The 17,472-nt window shown below is 40.4% G+C and overlaps 1 protein-coding gene across 1 annotated transcript in view; it reads right to left on the bottom strand.

Moving 5' to 3' along the window:
* Positions 1-226: 226 nt before the first annotated feature.
* LOC127580561 (complement C1q tumor necrosis factor-related protein 3-like) overlaps positions 227-17,472 on the bottom strand; it is a 31,207-nt gene continuing 13,961 nt past the window's right edge. The window contains exons 3-6 of the mRNA XM_052034150.1: positions 17,203-17,357; positions 15,975-16,104; positions 9,526-9,625; positions 227-386 (exon numbers count right to left, since the gene is read on the bottom strand). Coding sequence (XP_051890110.1) covers positions 227-386; positions 9,526-9,625; positions 15,975-16,104; positions 17,203-17,357 — 545 coding nt within the window. The remainder of the gene's footprint in view (positions 387-9,525; positions 9,626-15,974; positions 16,105-17,202; positions 17,358-17,472) is intronic.

Genomic DNA, 17,472 nt, shown 5'->3' on the forward strand with positions numbered 1-17,472 from the left:
GCATGAAGTAAGTAGACCAGACACAAATTTTCTAGTACCAGTGCCCACGGGATAAGAGAGGATTTGAACAAAAATACTAAAAACACTTGCTGCAAGGCCAAACACAGAAGGAAGAAATGAAGCAACTCTTCCCTCTCTGAGTGGGCCATAGCATAGCAACAGGTTCAGAATTTCTTTATTATATTCTGAGTATATTATTAAGGAACAACATTAATAATCAAGGTTTTTAGATACTCTCAAAGAGGAGGAAACCAGAAAATGTGCAGTATCTTTGGTGGTCTCCATGCAGTGCTCCATTCCCCATTCGTAGCCACACTTCATCTCCTGTATCGAGCTTAAGAACTCCACTGTTTCCTGCAGTATCATGTTTGCCTTTGGATTCAGAACTGAAAGGAACAAATAATGTATCAACAACGTTATAATTTACTTAAGAAGACCACCTTGCCAACCTTATCATCTGTTCAAATGACAAAGCCATTTGAATAATCCTGAACAAAAACTCCTTTAGTTGACTGACTTGGAAATGTTAGGCATGCATGGATTTGAGACCACAATGTTATACCAAAATTAGGAGATACCGTTCCATTTCAAAAGCTGTGGGAGGTCAAGACAAATTAAACGGAAGACGGTATCAGGGTCACCAAATCTGTACCATGAATTCGCAATAGCATATTCAAGCAGTTTGGAGGTGAACAGGAGTCTGGTAATGGAGCAAAATTTACAATATACAGAAGAAATAATGTACTATCAGAGCATCCCTCATGACCTCCTAAAATACTTTACCACCTTTGTTAATGTAAAGCTCTTTCTGTACTGTCTGGTTCTAAGTACAGAAGTGTGAAAATGACCAGGTAACTTGACATAGTGATGTGTTTGAAGCATAAATATTTGCTGGGACATGAGGGAGAATTCCACTACTCACCTTGGATATAGTGGAATCAGAGCTTTGACACCCATCTGAAAGGGGCCCTGCTATGGACAGCTCCTCCACTAACACAGAATTCCATCATTACTGCACTGGAATGTCAGCCTAGATTTTGGTTGTAGGCTAACGTTCCTCAGAACAGGAAGTGGATTGCATAGGTAAAGCAAGATTTTGGACTAAATGAAGGGAGAAAGGAAAAGTAATGGAGCCCCAACAGTAAAAAATCATTCCCATGGAAAGGCTTGTTGTAATTGGCAGTGTGGTGAAGCTCTCTCTCTCCTTGGTCCAAGCAATTCAAAGCAGACAACATTTCTGACAGCCGTTAGTTTAACTAGCCTTGTTTGACCAGTATCTGGAATAACTCTTTTCAAAGTGCACTGACTACAGGAGTGTCATGTAAACAGAAAAAAAGCATAATACAGCAGGTTGCAAAATAGAAAGAAAGAGAAAATGGTGGGGCTTTTAAAATTAGAAAACAAATCAAACAATCTTTTTTTTAAAATCTGGAAGTGCGAAAAGAAGCTTGAGGATCTTCTCAAATTATGGGAATAGTATTACTTAAGTGTGCCAGGATTTAAGGAAGTTAAATATAGTGCATGGAAAAAGATTAGTTAAATCCTTCTGCAATGCTAGAGCTCCTCAAACCACAGGGTTTTTTTTTCTGTTTACTGAATATTTTATTAACCTTGAATATAAAAGTATTAGTTTTCAGATAGTGCTTCTGCAACTGGAAATTGTTAATTAAATTAACATTCAAAAATCAATAAAAAGGGCATATGTGTGCCATTTAGCTGAAGTCGTATTGATATAAAATGGAACATGAAACAATTTTCAAAAGATCTGAGGTTGTTAGAAAATAGGGTAAGAAAATCTGAAGTTCAGAATGTGTACCTAAATTTACACTTTACTAAATCACCATTGAAAGAGAAGGAATATGCTATGTTCAGACTATTGTACAAATACAGTTATGATCTGAATGATGGACAAAGGCAATTATGATACACATTGAGAGCCTGTATATTCTGCAAAATATTTCAATGTAATAATTCTCTGTGATTATTGGAAGCCTTGATTAAATGCTTTCCTCAATTAAGTATTGTTCTAATGCAATTTGATATATTTAAACAGAGGGCTAAATAAATAAAATGAGCAGATCGTGGCATTACCTGTGTGGTTAATTAGGGGCCTTGTTGTCTCTAAACAATGCCATGTATATATCTATTATTTTGTAATTATTCTAGAATTATTATTCATATTTCTTCTGACAGGTCAACAGAAGCCTGTACCAGGTTGTTTCAGCGAACTTCGGACTTTGGAGTAGCTACGTTTCTTTTCTAATTGGGAATAGTGGGGCAAGACTGCGCAGGCATGTGACTTAAACGGATAGCACGAGAGCAGTTTGAAAAGAAGACCGACGTAACCGGCGGGCAGCTTTCGGAGCAGGCAGCGGAGTGAGAAGGAGCAGAGTGATTGGGTGTTGGCTCAATGGGCTTAGATGGTAACAGGGCGATGTGAGATCCAATTATCTATTATTCTCTTCGGCAGCAAGAGGCAGAGGCCATCTGCAACAGCACTGGTGAGTAGCTGGTAAGTAAGGGTAAGGTTTAACTGTTATTGTTCTAACTTTTAAGTAGACTACAGCTAGGTAGGGAAAAAGTAGTTTAGATGGAGGACATGGTGATGTGCTGCAGCTGCATGATGTGGGAGCTAGTGGACCCTGCTGTGGTGCACGGTGAACACATCTGCAGTAAGTGCTTGAGGCTGGAGGAACTTTGGTTCAGAATTAATGAGCTGGAGTCACAGCTTCAAACACTGAGGAGCATCAGGGAGGGAGAGAGATGTGTAGATGCTGTGCATCAGGAGGCAGTCACCCCCATTAGAGCAGGTACTTCTAGGGTCCAGGAGGCAGATACATGGGTGACTTTCAGGGGAGAGAAGAAGAAAGGGAACAGGCAGACAGTGCAGAGGACCCCAGAGTCTGTTCCCCTCAATAACAGGTTTTCCCCTTTGGATACTGTTGAGGGGGATGACCTACAGGGATCAAGCGGCAGCAGCCAGGTCTCTGGCACTGGGACTGGTCCTGCTGCTCAGAGGGGAAGGGAGATGAAGAGGAGTGCAATAGTGATAGGGGACTCGATTGTCAGGGGAACAGACAGGAGGTTCTGTGGACATGAGCGAGAATCCCAGATGGTATGTTGCCTTGCAGGTGCCAGGGTCCAGGACGTCTCTGATCAGGTCCACAGCATTCTTGAGCGGGAGGGGAAGCAGCCAGAAGTCGTGGTACATGTTGGTACCAACGACATAGGTAGAAAGGGGGATGAGGTCCTGCAGAGCGAGTTTAGGGAGCTAGGCAGAAGGCTGAAGAACAGGACCCCAAGGGTAGCAATCTCAGGATTTGCTACCAGTGCCCCTTGATAAGGAAGGTAAGAATAGGAGGAGATGGCAGATGAATGCATGGCAGAGGAGTTGGTGCAGGGGGCAAGGTTTTAGATTTTTGGATCATTGGGATCTCTTCTGGGGAAGGTGGGACCTGTACAGAGTGGATGGGTTACACCTGAACCCGAGAGGGGCCAATATCCTTGCAGGCAGGTTTGCTATGTGGTTCGGGAGGGTTTAAACTAGTTTGTGAGGGGGATGGGAACCGGAGGGGTAGGTCAGTGGAAGAAGTGCACGGGGTAAAGTCAGATCTAACATATAGAGAAGCTTTGAGGAAGGAGAAGCAGAGTATAGGGTATAAAAGTAGAAAGGTGGATGGACTAAAGTGCATTTACTTAAATGCAAGAAGTATCAGGAATAAGGGTGATGAACTGAGAGCTTGGATAAGTACATGGGACTATGATATTGTGGCTTTTGCAGGGACTTGGCTGTCACCAGGGCAGGAATGGATATTGAATATTCCTGGATTTCAGTGTTTTAAAAGGGATGGGGGGGGGGGGGGAAGAAGAGGAGGAGGGGTGTGGCTTTACTGGTCAGGGATACTATTACAGCTGCAGAAAGGGTGGATAATGTAGAAGGATCCTCTCTAGAGTCAGTATGGGTGCAAGTTAGGAACAAGAAAGGCACTGTTACTCTACTGGGAGTATTCTATAGGCCCCCCGGTAGCAGCAGGGATACTGAGAAGCAGATTGGGAGGCAGATTTTGGAAAGGTGCAAAAGTAACAGGTTTGTTATCAAGGGAGACTTCAACTTCCCAAATATTGATTGGCACCTGCTTAGTAACAAAGGTTTAGATGGGCAGAGTTTGTTAAGAGTGTCCAGGACGGATTCCTGTCACAGTATGTTGACAGGCCGACTGGAGGGAAGACCATATTAGATCTAGTATTAGGTAATGAACCAGGTCAGGTGACAGATCTCACAACAGGTGAGCATATGGGGGACAGTGACCAACGCTCCCTAACCTTTAGCATTGCCATGGACAAGGATTGGAGCAAAGAGGACAGGAAGGTATTTAATTGGGGAAGGGCAAATTATGAGGCTATAAGGCTAGAATTTGCGAGTGTAAATTGGGATGACATTTTTGAAGGGAAATGTACTATGGAGATGTGGTCGTTGTTCAGGGATCTCTTGCAGGATGTTCGGGATAAATTTGTCCCGGTGAGGCAGAGAAAGAATGGCAGGGTGAAGGAACCATGGGTGACAAGAGAGGTGGAACAACTAGTTAGGAGGAAGAAGGCAGCATACATAAGGTGTAGGCAGCAAGGATCAGATAGGGCTCATGAAGAATATAGGGTAGCAAGGAAGGAACTTAAGAAGGGGCTGAGGAGAGCAAGAAGGGGACATGAAATGGCCCTAGCAAGTAGGGTTAAGGTAAATTCCAAGGCTTTTTTCACTCATGTGAAGAGCAGAAGGATGACGAGAGTAAAGGTAGGACCGATGAGAGACAAGGTGGGGAGATGTGCCTGGAAGCTGTGGAAGTGGGTGAGGTTCTCAATGAATACTTCTCTTCAGTATTCACCAAGGAGAGGGGCCTTGATGACGCTGAGGACAGTGTTGGTAAGGTTAATGTTCTAGAGCATGTAGATATCAAGAGAGAGGATGTGTTGGAGCTGATAGAAAATATTAGGACAGATAAGTCCCCGGGGCCTGACAGAATATTCCCCAGGCTGCTCTGCAAAGTGAGGGAGGAGATTGTTGAGCCTTTGGCTAGGATCTTTGAGTCCTTGTTGTCCACGGGAATAGTACCGGAGGATTGGAGGGTGGCAAATGTTGTCCCCTTATTCAATAAAGGTAGTAGGGATAGTCCAGTGATTTGTCGACCAGAGAGCCTTACATTTGTGGTGGGCAAGGATTCTTAAAGATAGGATCTATGGGCATTTAGAGAATCATGGTCTGATCGGGGACAGTCAGCATGGCTTTGTGAAGGGCAGATCATGTCTCACAAGCCTGATAGGATTCTTTGAGGAGATTGATGAGGGTTGTGCAGTAAATGTGGTCTTCATGGATTTTAGTAAGGCATTTGACAAGGTTCCACATGGTAGGCTTCTTCAGAAGGTCAGAGGGTATGGGATCAAGGGAAGCTTGGCCGTATGGATTCAAAATTGGCTTGCATGTCGAAAGCAGAGGGTAGTGGTAGAGGGAGTGCATTCGGATTGGAGGGCTGTGACTAGCGGTGTCCCACAAGGATCATTTCTAGGACATCTACTTTTCGTGATTTTTATTAATGACTTGGATGAGGGGGTAGAAGGGTGGGTTAGCAAGTTTGCAGATGACACAAAGGTCAGTGGTGTTGTGGATAGTGTGGAGGGCTGTCGAAGCTTACAGAGGGATATTGATAGGATGCAGAGCTGGGCTGAGAAGTGGCAGATGGAGTTCAATCCAGAGAAGTGTAAAGTGGTACACTTTGGAAGGACAAACTCCGAGGCGGAGTACAAAGTTAATGGCAGGATTCTGGGTAGTGTGGAGGAACAGAGGGATCTGGGGGTTCATATCCACAGATTACTGAAAGTTGTCTCACAGGTGGATAGGGTAGTTAAGAAAGCTTATGGGATGCTAACTTTCATAAGTCGTGGGATCGAGTTTAAGAGCCGTGAGGTAATGATGTAGCTCTGCCAAACTCTGGTTAGATACTGTGTCCAGTTCTGGTCGCCTCATTATAGAAAGGATGTGGAAGCGTTGGAAAGGGTGCAGAGGAGATTTACCAGGATGCTGCCTGGTTTAGAGAGTATGCATTATGAGGAGAGACTAAGGAAGCTAGAGTTTTATTCTTTGGAGAGAAAGAGGATGAGGGGAGACATGATAGAAGTATACAAAATATTAAGAGGAATAGATAGGGTAGACAGCCAGCGCCTCTTTCCCAGGGCACCAATGCTCAATACAAGAGGGTATGGCCTTAAAGTAATGGGTGGGAAGTTCAAGGGAGATATCAGAGGAAGGTTTTTTACCCAGAGAGTGGTTGGTGCATGAAATGCACTGTCTGGGGCGGTGGTGGAGGCAGGTACATTGGTCAAATTCAAGAGATTGTTAGATAACATATGGAGGAATTTAAAATAGGGGGATATGTGGGAGGAAGGGGTTAGATAGTCTTAGGCGAGATTTAAAGGTCGGCACAACATTGTGGGCTGAAGGGCCTGTATTGTGCTGTACTGTTCTATGATTCTATGATAATAAGTGTTATTCAATATATTTCCTAAAGAAGCTGAGACCTATGGACTCTCATAGATAAACCTGAATGTTTCAATTCTATCAAGTTCACTCAAGGCAGATCTGAAACTCAGCAATGTCAGAGAATATCTACACTCATCTTATTTATTCTGAGCAGTGGATTTTGAGCACTATTGGCAGGATGGAACAGTTATGGACATACAGAATTGACCATTCTAGAAATGTATATTTGTAATTCTGACCATACACATTCCACAATGTCAATAAATGTTCCAAGTATGACAACAAGGCAAAATAATCTATTGCTAAGCTGTATGGATAGGGTAATGAATCATGTTTAAAATGCAATAAACACACTTAATTTTTATATAGAAAGTTACATTTTATATTTGCACAAGAGCATTAAATATGAAGGCAAATGTGAAGCAGTTTGTTCCTTTTGATTTCAATTCCTTTTAAGTTTACTAAATTTACTTTTGATCTGCCATCAAGAGAGTGATCTTTAAATGTCACATTATCATACGTATCCTATTTCGATTCCCATTACTTCCTACACGGACATTGACAGTCACTCTGACACACCTGTAAGAAGGATCATGATATAATGCATTACTCAAGGCAATGCATGGGGATAAAGGATAAAGTCTATGCTCGCAAATATCAAATAGAGTTTAATGTTAAGGAAGAAAAAAAATTCAGATGCCCCAACTATTTGAAATGTGTATCTAAGATAATATTTGTATCTGGATATTCACCTGATATCAGTGATTGTTGGCTTGCTGATCATATCGCATGCCATTTCTTAACTTATTCCAACTTCAGTAGCCGATTGAATTTCCATTTTTCAAGTGTGTTTTATAATAAACCAAACAAAACTGACATAATAAAGGGTAGGTTGAATGAGCTAGGGCTTTTCCCTTTGGAGAGAAGGAGGATGAGAGGTGACTTGATCGTGGTGTACAAGATGATAAGAGGCATAGATCGAGTGGACAGTCAGAGACTTTTTCCCAGGGTGAAAATTGCTCACACGAGGGGGTTTAATTTTAAGGAGATTGGAGGAAGGTATAAGGGGGATTTCAGAAGTTAGTTCCTTACACAGAGAGTAGTGGGTGTGTGGAACGCACTGCTGGCAGAGGTTGTGGGGGCAGATACATCAGGGACATCTAACAGACTCTTAGATAGTCACATGAATGACAGAAAAATGGAAGGCTATGTGCGAGGGAAGGGTTAGATAGATCTCAGAGCAGGATAACATGTTGGCACAACATTGTGGGCCGAAGGGCTTGTACTGTGCTGTAATGTTCTATGTTCTAAAACTGATGTTATGTGCTGTATACTGTAGATCTAGATATTACAGAACTGTCTAAAGATAGAAAAAATAAACAAAAGCATTTGCAATGCTAAGCAGATGTGAATATTGCATTCTAAATATTATGTAGCCTTTCCTCATGATGATCTATGGATGTTTTCTGCACTATTTACAATGGTAACATCAAAGAGATTACTGAATTCCAGTAAGATGGAATGAGAGATACTTAATAGCACGTAAGTGGGAAAATAAAATTTTAATGAGATATTTCAATTTAAGGAAAGCAGCAAACATGTACAAAAGAAAAAAAACAATGTGACACTTATTTAGAATAGTTTAGCCCTCCCCCACTGCAGATTTCTGAATATTCTGGGGGAATGCAATGACCTATTTTCTCCAGGTAAGCATTACTTTTAGCCCTACAGAATAAAGATGCAGTTATACATTTATCTACAATTTGTGGGGTTCAATTTATCAGCAATCACAAGATCACAAGATCACAAGATAAGGGAGCAGAAGCAGGCCATTCGGCCCATCGAGTCTGCTCCAAGGAAAAGGGAAAAAGAAATGGGGTGGGAAAAAAAGAAAAAAATATATATTCTAATCCCATTTGCCAGCCTTATCCCCATATCCCTTGATACCCTGACTATTTAGATATCTGTCTATCTCCTCCTTGAATACCCCCACTGATCTGGCCTCCACTGCTGTGCGTGGCAAGGAGTTCCACAATTTCACCACCCTCTGGGTAAAGAAACTTCTCCTCATCTCTGTCTTGAAACTGTACCCTCTAATTCTAAGATTGTGCCCTCTGGTCCTGGACACGCCCACCAAGGGAAACAGCCTAGCCACATCTACTCTATCCTTACCTGTCAACATTTTAAATGTCGCTACGAGGTCCCCTCTCATCCTTCTGTACTCCAGCGAGTACAGTCCAAGAGCCGACAAACGCTCATCGTACTTAAGCCCTTTCATTCCTGGAATCATTCTCGTAAATCTCCTCTGAACCCTCTCCAACGTCAGCACATCCTTCCTAAGATGCGGGGCCCAAAACTGCGCACAGTATTCCAAATGAGGCCTCACTAGCGCCCCGTAGAGCCTCATCAACACTTCCTTACTTTTATACACTATACCTCTCGAGATGAATGCCAACATAGCATTTTCTTTCTTAACCACCGATCCAACCTGGTGGTTAACTTTTAAGGTATCTTGTATGAGTACCCCCAAGTCCCTTTGTACTACCGCACTATCAATCTTCTCTCCTTCTAGATAATAATCTACCCACTTATTTCTACTTCCAAAGTGTACAACTGCACATTTCTCAACATTGAATCTCATCTGCCATTTCCTTGCCCATTCTCCTAAACTGTCTAGGTCCCTCTGCATTCTTTCTATTTCCTCTATGCTCCCTACTCCTCCACTTATCTTGGTGTCATCCGCAAACTTAGCCACACAACCATTTATTCCATCATCCAAATCATTGATGTACAAGGTAAAAAGGAGAGGCCCCAACACCGACCCCTGCGGCACACCACTAGTAACCGGTAACCAACCAGAACGAGATCCTTTTATTTCCACCCTTTGCTTCCTTACCTCATACAGATAGTCCCACAGATGACCTGGAATATGTACAAAATTTGGTTTAAAAATAGATTATTAAAATTAATTGGAATGGTGAGGTTTGGTTTCATACCTGTACATGGTAATGATGGCATTTCCATTGTGCATTAGGTAAACTGTTGTCTCTTCTACATCTTCATGCTTCATCATGTTGAATATAAAGAAATAAACTCCTGTAAAACAAATTGGTCTGCTTATATACTTCCATTTTTAATCATTTCTATTTGTTTGTCATTTTTGCAATTCTTTTTTTATTAAATGAAGAAATTCCAAATTTTAAATGATGATCTTTCTTAATTCTGGCTGTTTATTTTTATGTGTCAAGTTATCTTAACTAAACGGTAATGCAAGACTGAGTGATAGCCCACCAAATGGTGAAGAGTCCCATTATCTTCTAAATAATCATACTCAGTTACACTATCCCAGGAGCAGCTGCTCAGGTATCTAGATGAGACTGAAGCCCAAAGCTTTACTATTTTTTCTGTTAATAGATATCTCATCACTTCTCCTGATGAAGATAAATAAGTTCTGCATTGTTACACACTGCTTCAATCTGATCTCCAAAATGGTCTCCAGTTTATGAACTAGTTTGTGGTCATTTTAACTTTTAGCATTAGCCTTGAATAAATACTGCGGTAACTTCAGGCAGCAGGCAATTGTGCATTCAAATGCAATACTTAAACATTCCTATCTGAATTGTGTTGATTTGCCATTAGCTTCAAGGAAGTGGCACTTTGCTTCTTGGCGCCCCACCTTCCTCTTTCATTCTACAAGCCCGATGACTCTCAGCAAGCATGATCAAACAAACTTCTTCAGCCCCTTGAGCTACATTAATCCCGGTGCAAGAAATGTATTGACATGAACTCTACTGCACGTACTGTGAAATCAAAAGTTGCAAAGAGTTCATTAAATACATCACAAATAAGCATTTTTGAAGATTCAGGTAAAAATGATACACTTCGAGGACAAATAATAGAGATTGATAGAATAAGTAAAGGTGGGGACTCTGGATAGATCTACTGATAGATTGTTCAAATAACAGACAGGAGAGAATGAGGGAGACAAAAGTATCAATTAGTTATAGAAATAGACTGGATGCTCAGCAGCTTAGAAAGACTTGCAGTTTTCTAGCACCTCTTACAACTTCAGAACAACATATACCTTTACAGCCAATGAAGTATTTCTGGCATAGTTACTCATTCATGCAGAACAAGATCCCACAAACAGCAATGTGTTGATGACCAAAACACTATACATATTTTTTTCAGATGTTGATTAAGGGATAAATATTGGCCAGGATAAAATAGTGCCATGGGCTCTTTCATCATCTGAGCAACTAGCTAGGGCCTTGCTTTAAAGTTTCACATGAAGATGACACCTTCAAAAGTATATCATTCTTCTGGTATGGTGTTGCAGTATCTGTATTTTTTGTGGCTTGAACTGACAACCTTGGTGTTTCCAACTGAGACCCAGTTGACAACTTTGTCTTTTCCCAGATAATAAAAACATTTGGAATATAGCTCAAACTTGTGTGGTGGGTGCAGACACTCTGCATGCCGTTAAGAATGAGCTGGAGCAATTCCTAACTGAAGTTGTTACTGCATCATACAGTGGGTAAATATTTTTTTAGATAACAGTTGGTCAATATCTAGGCTGATTCTGATCACTTGAGGAAGTCAGTCCGAGCTTACAGGATCTTCTGTAGTTAAATTTGATTCATGTTACCATTGAACTGGAAAAATCAGAAGATTAAATGAGTTGGATGAAATGCATGAAAGGGCACATCTGAAAACCCAAATGCTAATTTCTTAGTTTATAATTACTGATCTCATTTTATAATTATGAATGTTAGTTCTCTTCTTCCTGTATTTTCAGATTTCTTTCTGTCACTTAATTCCAAGTCATTTGTTTCAATGGAATTTTAGTTAATAGATTTTGCATATTAGTTTCATGAACTTACTGACAGTCTGTGCCTAAAAATCTGATTATATCTGTTCTTTTTAACACACAGCATCATTGACTCCTCTCACATAATGGTTGGTTACTTATTTGTAATTTAACATGATCTTCATTGATGTTGAAAATGTGTCATTGCTAAACGCAAACAGACATCAAGGTAAATGAACCAAGTGTGAAAATTTCATCAACCTATTCACAATTTTAATTGGTAATGAAAAAAATGATTATTTGTTACATTGAAAAATTGATCTGCTAATCATTCAACAAAGAGGTATGGGATGCAAAAATTTCATAGCCAGGTGTGGCTCTTCAGAATGTGAAGTAAAAACTAAAGCATTTCTTTCTTTTGCAATTCATGATCAACTAAAAGAATCTTTGGAATTGTTTTGATTTCATTCACAACAATGAATAATAACAGTAAGGTATTTTTGATAATAATGCTATTAACCTCTCTCCAGCAGTCCATGTGACGTGTAATCAATAGAAATGTTATCGTTCGTTAACTCACCACTGGAGAGCACAATTATGAAGAACAATGCAACACAAATAAAAAAAATCTCTTTTAGATATATATGAGGAACGTGACAGATGTTTTGTAGACGAGATTACTTCCTAAGTATAAAGATGAGACATCAAACATCACTGGAAAATAAATATAGTGTGAATAATGTAGATGATGAGGCAAAAGGTTGAGAAGCTACATGACTTACTGAAGAGAACCAAATTAAAGCATGAAAAATGCAGAAACATGAAGGAAGCACAAGGATTTATACAAAAAAAGACATTATATTACACAGAGTGGACCTCACTCACAGTGGATTATCAGCAGGCAAATTAATTTCCAAGCAGAGAATGGGGTCATGGCAATTTAACTCCAAGTTTTATTAACATTACACTGCTTGCCTTCCCGTCTCCGAATCTGATACAACTCATTACAGCCAGTCAATTTCCAAACTGCCTTGGCTGAAATCAAATTCATCCCCCAAAATTTCTCAGACCAAAAAGTATTCAGTAGTTTGGAGATATGTCTGGGTCAAGTAAAGATTGAATGATAGTGCAAAGAATGTGGTATGAATCATTTTATTTAGCAATTCTATGATTTTCACATACATTCACCACTCCTCAGATCAAGGAGAAGCAAACACTAATTTGCAAGATTCTAATGGGATGATTCATTGGAGTACAGTTGTCATTACCCAACTCAAACAAGACAGCAATAAAGATGTATATTTTATATTGTTGGGAAGCCTGAGGAAGAAACATGGGGCACAGTTTCACACAGCAGAAGAGTCAGATAAAAGCAATATGTGAGAAGGGGTCAGCTGGTAGAGGAGAGCGATCCTTTATGTAAGTACAATCCAACCTCGATATAATGCAGCTGTCGGGGACAACATCAACACCCACATTATAAGCTAACCGTGTTGTAAATTAAACCAACTACTTCTGTAACACTCCTTTCTTAAGGTAATTCTTCTTACTCCTTCTTGTATTGCACACACAAAGTTTGAACAGGTTTCCGCAATGCCCACCTTCATTCTCTCCAGTCAATCTCCATTGTGCTCCCCACAGCTACAATTTACAAAACAGATCGCCAGCGCTTGATAGCCAATCCTTTTCCAGAATTTGTTGCTCCTTCCTGAGTACTGCCATCATCAGAGGCATTTTCACATGCAAAGACCTATTACATTCTGCTGGGAATATCACTACTTTCCTGTGACCTGAATATGGATCCCATGAGCAGTGACTCTCCCCGGGTATGGTTCCCATACACATTGACTCTCCCTGGGTATGGCTCCCATGCACATTGTCTCTCCCCATGTTACAGTTTCACAGACATTGACTCTCATTGGGTAACAGATCTGCAGATATTGACTCACTGGGGTATGGGCCCCACAGGCATTGATTCTCATAATTCCACATTATGTATGAATCATTTCACCATCACTCTGCCTAGTCATTTAATTCATTCATTTCTCTATGAATCCAACAAAAAACCTGTCTTGGAGAATGTAAAAATTCCTGTGGTATATCCTAAATACTGATATAATGAAGCATATTATCTGAGGCTTATTGATATCTGAATACTGACCTTTGTGAACCAGCTTTCCATGAAGGGTTGGTACAGCAGCATGGTAGCCCTTCTGAATGACTTCCAGACCCTTGTGAGTCTAGTCACCAGAAATCTCCTGCATATTTCCCACAGGAGTGATATTGTGCAGCATTCACCATCAAAAAATACACTTTGGCTTTGACAATTGCTAGAGCTTTATATAGAGACCAGTTGAACAATTTGAATATCTTTCATGACAGCTTCTTCGGGAATCTATAAATTATTAGTTCCAAGATCAAGTCATACAAGTGGCTTGGAGGATATTTATAATGAATCATGAGGGAGCACTCAGACAACCAATAATCACCCATCATTTATTCAGGACAAGCTGACAGGAATTATCTAGAGATGTTGTAAAGCAATAGATTGCTGTCACTCATGTCTGCAACAGTCTTTTGCCTTCAAACATTAATGCCCAAGTGACAGTAAGCAGTATCTCTGAAAATAAGCAATGCACAATAAATCAAAGTCCTTGGGACTCCTCCATGTGTGTCATGCTAAATTTTAGAAGTGATCTAGAAGCAAAAAAACTCTCCCAGGAATCTGGGCTACATTCTCAGATCCAACGAATTGCATCTGAGAACTCTCTTCTGTACCACTTTAGGGCCAGTTAGTCACCGATCTTGATGGGTTTCACTAAGGGTTCTTAGATCAGACATTGCAACACTTAATAGGGTTGATACGCAGCTAGAGGCACAAGAGACAGCAGATGCTGTAGTCTGGAGAAAAAAGCAAACTGTTGGAGGAACTCAGCAGGTCAAGCAGCTTCTGTGGAGGTAAAGGGATAGTTGATATTTCGGTCTAATGCAGGATCCCAACCCAATCTGTAATGTCGACTATCCCTTTGCCTCCACAGATGCTGCTTGACCCACTGTGTTACTCCAGCAGTTGGTATTTGATATGTAGCTGAGTGGGTAAGCTGCCAACAGATGATAACATTATTCCTTTAATTGGGATTTTCTACCTGGAATAGATGCCTGACATTTAGCCAGGAAATGCTATTAAAATGGTGGAGGGTTTGAGGAAAATGGTGGTGGTGGTAGTGGTGGGAATGATGCAGCATATATGCACAGCAAATTTACAAAGTGATTTCTAACCTCTGCCCATCTCTTTCCAGTCAGACTGCCTAGGGTTAAAACGGATCCTCAATTTTTAGGTTGAAGTTTTGCACAATACTAAAAGTGCCAAAGGTTTTAAAATCAGTACATGGAAAATGCCTGAAAGAACTGTCAGTGAAAATCAGTTGTCAACTGTTTGATGCTTTGGGTCTGAAGACTGTCTGAGCTAGCAGGAGATGTGCAGGGATAGACTCCAAAACCTGAATGACAACTGTCTGACATGTCCACCACCAAAAACCCTTGACCTGCTGAAGATTATCACCAGGCTTTTCTCCGCTTTCATTTTTAAATTTAGTGTTTGAATCCATTGTGATAATTAGCAATTTCTTGGGATTGGCTTTGGAAATAAACTTCAGCAGAGTTGGCCTAGCCCCTGAAATGGTGTCAGGGAAGGAGAGGAAGAGAAGGAAAGAATCAGTGATGGAGTATATGAAGATGAGGGCAGGGTAGAAATTAGCAGTAAGATTGATTAATCTTACTACTTCAAGTATTTAGTTAGGAAATTATTGCCTCTATAGGATTAAACATTGTTGACTGTCTGTGATATTTACAACATACTTGTTAAGAAATGAGTTAAATAATGCTGATAACTGCACAAACACATGCTTATTTACCAACGGCTGAGAGATCAATGTCGCTTCTTAATCTGAAAGGGAGCCCGAGAGGTTATTGGATCACAAGGTTCCAGCTTAGATTTTCCTGAAACAATAGCCCTTCATTCTTCCAGAACCTCAACCATCTTCCCATTAGATTTCCAGTCATTTTATGAATGTGGCCTGGCACAGTTGTGCAGTTCCTCAGCTAGGGCATATTACTGACAGAAAGTAGCAGTGTACACTTAACAATGTGGTATCTGCCAGAAGAGTATTTGATGAATTCACTGCCTTCCTGCAATGAACAGATCCCCATTTCACGGCTTTACTGTTAAGCATCTTCATGAACAGATACAAAGTTAATAGATATAGCTTCCTCAACAATATATGTGTCATTACACCATGTTCCATCATTCCATTGCCAATCAAAAATCTCCCCCAGACATAAAAACTGCAATTGTCTAAATATCTGCAGCTTTTTAGGGAAGGTGGTTCATTTGAAAAAGTAAAACTACATATTCAATTTCAAATCAATCAGTAAGGATTGAGGTAGTGGTGAAGGCAGGTATTCTCGCAACATCTAAGAATTCTCTCAATGACCATTCGAATTGCCAAGGCATAGAAGGCTACAGATTAAGTGCTGCTAAATGGGATTGATATAGATGCGTAGCTGATGATCAGCATGGACATTTTGTGCATTAGATCCTGTTTCTGTGTTGTATGACTCTATACTTCAACTTACCTGCTATAGGTGCACTAAATCTTCCAGTCATAACATCAAAATAGCTCCCAACATTGGTCTCCACGCTGCTGAAAATGATACCACTGTTCTGGTTTGTGAAATGAGTTGCCATAGAAGCCATAAAAGCAACCTATGAAAACTCAAAGGAATTAGTTAAAGTGAGAAAGGCATATCAACTAAGATTGCACTGAGTTTTATAAAACAGCTAAGGCTGAGGGTTGCCAGTTACTCTCAGCCCAGTGATAACGAATCTCCAAGCATGAACGGGTAGAGCTCTATAAGCAAGGACATAAAAACTCTTGTTTATATTATAATAGAACAGTGAAACATTGTGAATGCCAGAATAAAAACAGAAAATGCTGGAAAAACTCAGCAGGTCAACAGTGAGAAGAAAAGAAAACGTTACTGTTTCATTTCAATGATTCTTCATCAGAATTGGGACTAGTTAGGGGTAACCAAGTTTTAAGATGCAGAGAAAAGAGGAAGGGAGGAGAGAACAAAAGAGAAAGTATCTAATAGGGTGAGTCTCACTGTGGCAGTGAAAGAAGCTACAGACAGACAGCTCAGAATGGTGATGGGATTAAGAAGTAAAGTGTCATGCAACAGAAAGCTCAAGATCCTTGCAAACTGAGCCCAGGTGCACTGCAAAGCAATCACCCAATCTGCACTTGGTTTCTCCAGCGTAGGGAAGGCCATATTGAAACACCAAAAACAGTACACCAGATTGAAAGAAGTGCAAGTAATCTCTGCTTCACCTGGATGGACTGTTTGTGCCCCTGGATGGTGGGAAGGGAAGAGGTGAATAGACAGGTGTTACATCTCCTCTGGTTGCAGAGGAAAGTGCTGTGGGAGGGGGAGTGGTAGTTTGGGGATGAAAGTGCTGCCCGGGGAGTTATGAAGTGAGCATTCCCTGAGAAATGCAATGAGGGGATATGACTGATGGTGGGATCATATTGAAGAATATAACAAGTAACGTAATAAATGTGGCTATGTAAAAGAGATATAACAAATTAATGTGGCAATTACACATATGGGCTAATTGCATATTAGCACAGTAATACACAAAAACATACTGAAGAAAAGCTTAATTGTTATTGTTTGTCATTGTTATGTCATTGTTTGACCTCTAAATTTGTAATTTTTGTATATGGACATTTACTCTGCATTTGTTTTACTCTACACACTGTAAAATAGTGTGCTATTGCAAACAGAATATTATTATTCTTACCTTGAGTTCTGAAGGAATTCCAGCTTGCCCCTTTTCTCCTTTAATTCCTTGAATTCCACGCTCTCCCCGGGGTCCCATGTCACCTTTATTTCCTTGGTCACCTTTTATCCCCTCGCGTCCTGGGAGCCCATTATTTCCATTGTTTCCATGGTTTCCTATTAATTCAGAAATCTGTATTCCAGTAATCAAATTTTACTTGATTTTAACAAGTGCATTTACAGAATAATAAAGAAAAATGATATTTGGACAAATAACCCTCAAGGATAGAAA

The sequence above is a fragment of the Pristis pectinata genome, chromosome 2 (assembly GCF_009764475.1).
Source record: "Pristis pectinata isolate sPriPec2 chromosome 2, sPriPec2.1.pri, whole genome shotgun sequence".
In the NCBI taxonomy this organism is placed as follows: Eukaryota; Metazoa; Chordata; class Chondrichthyes; order Rhinopristiformes; family Pristidae; genus Pristis; species Pristis pectinata.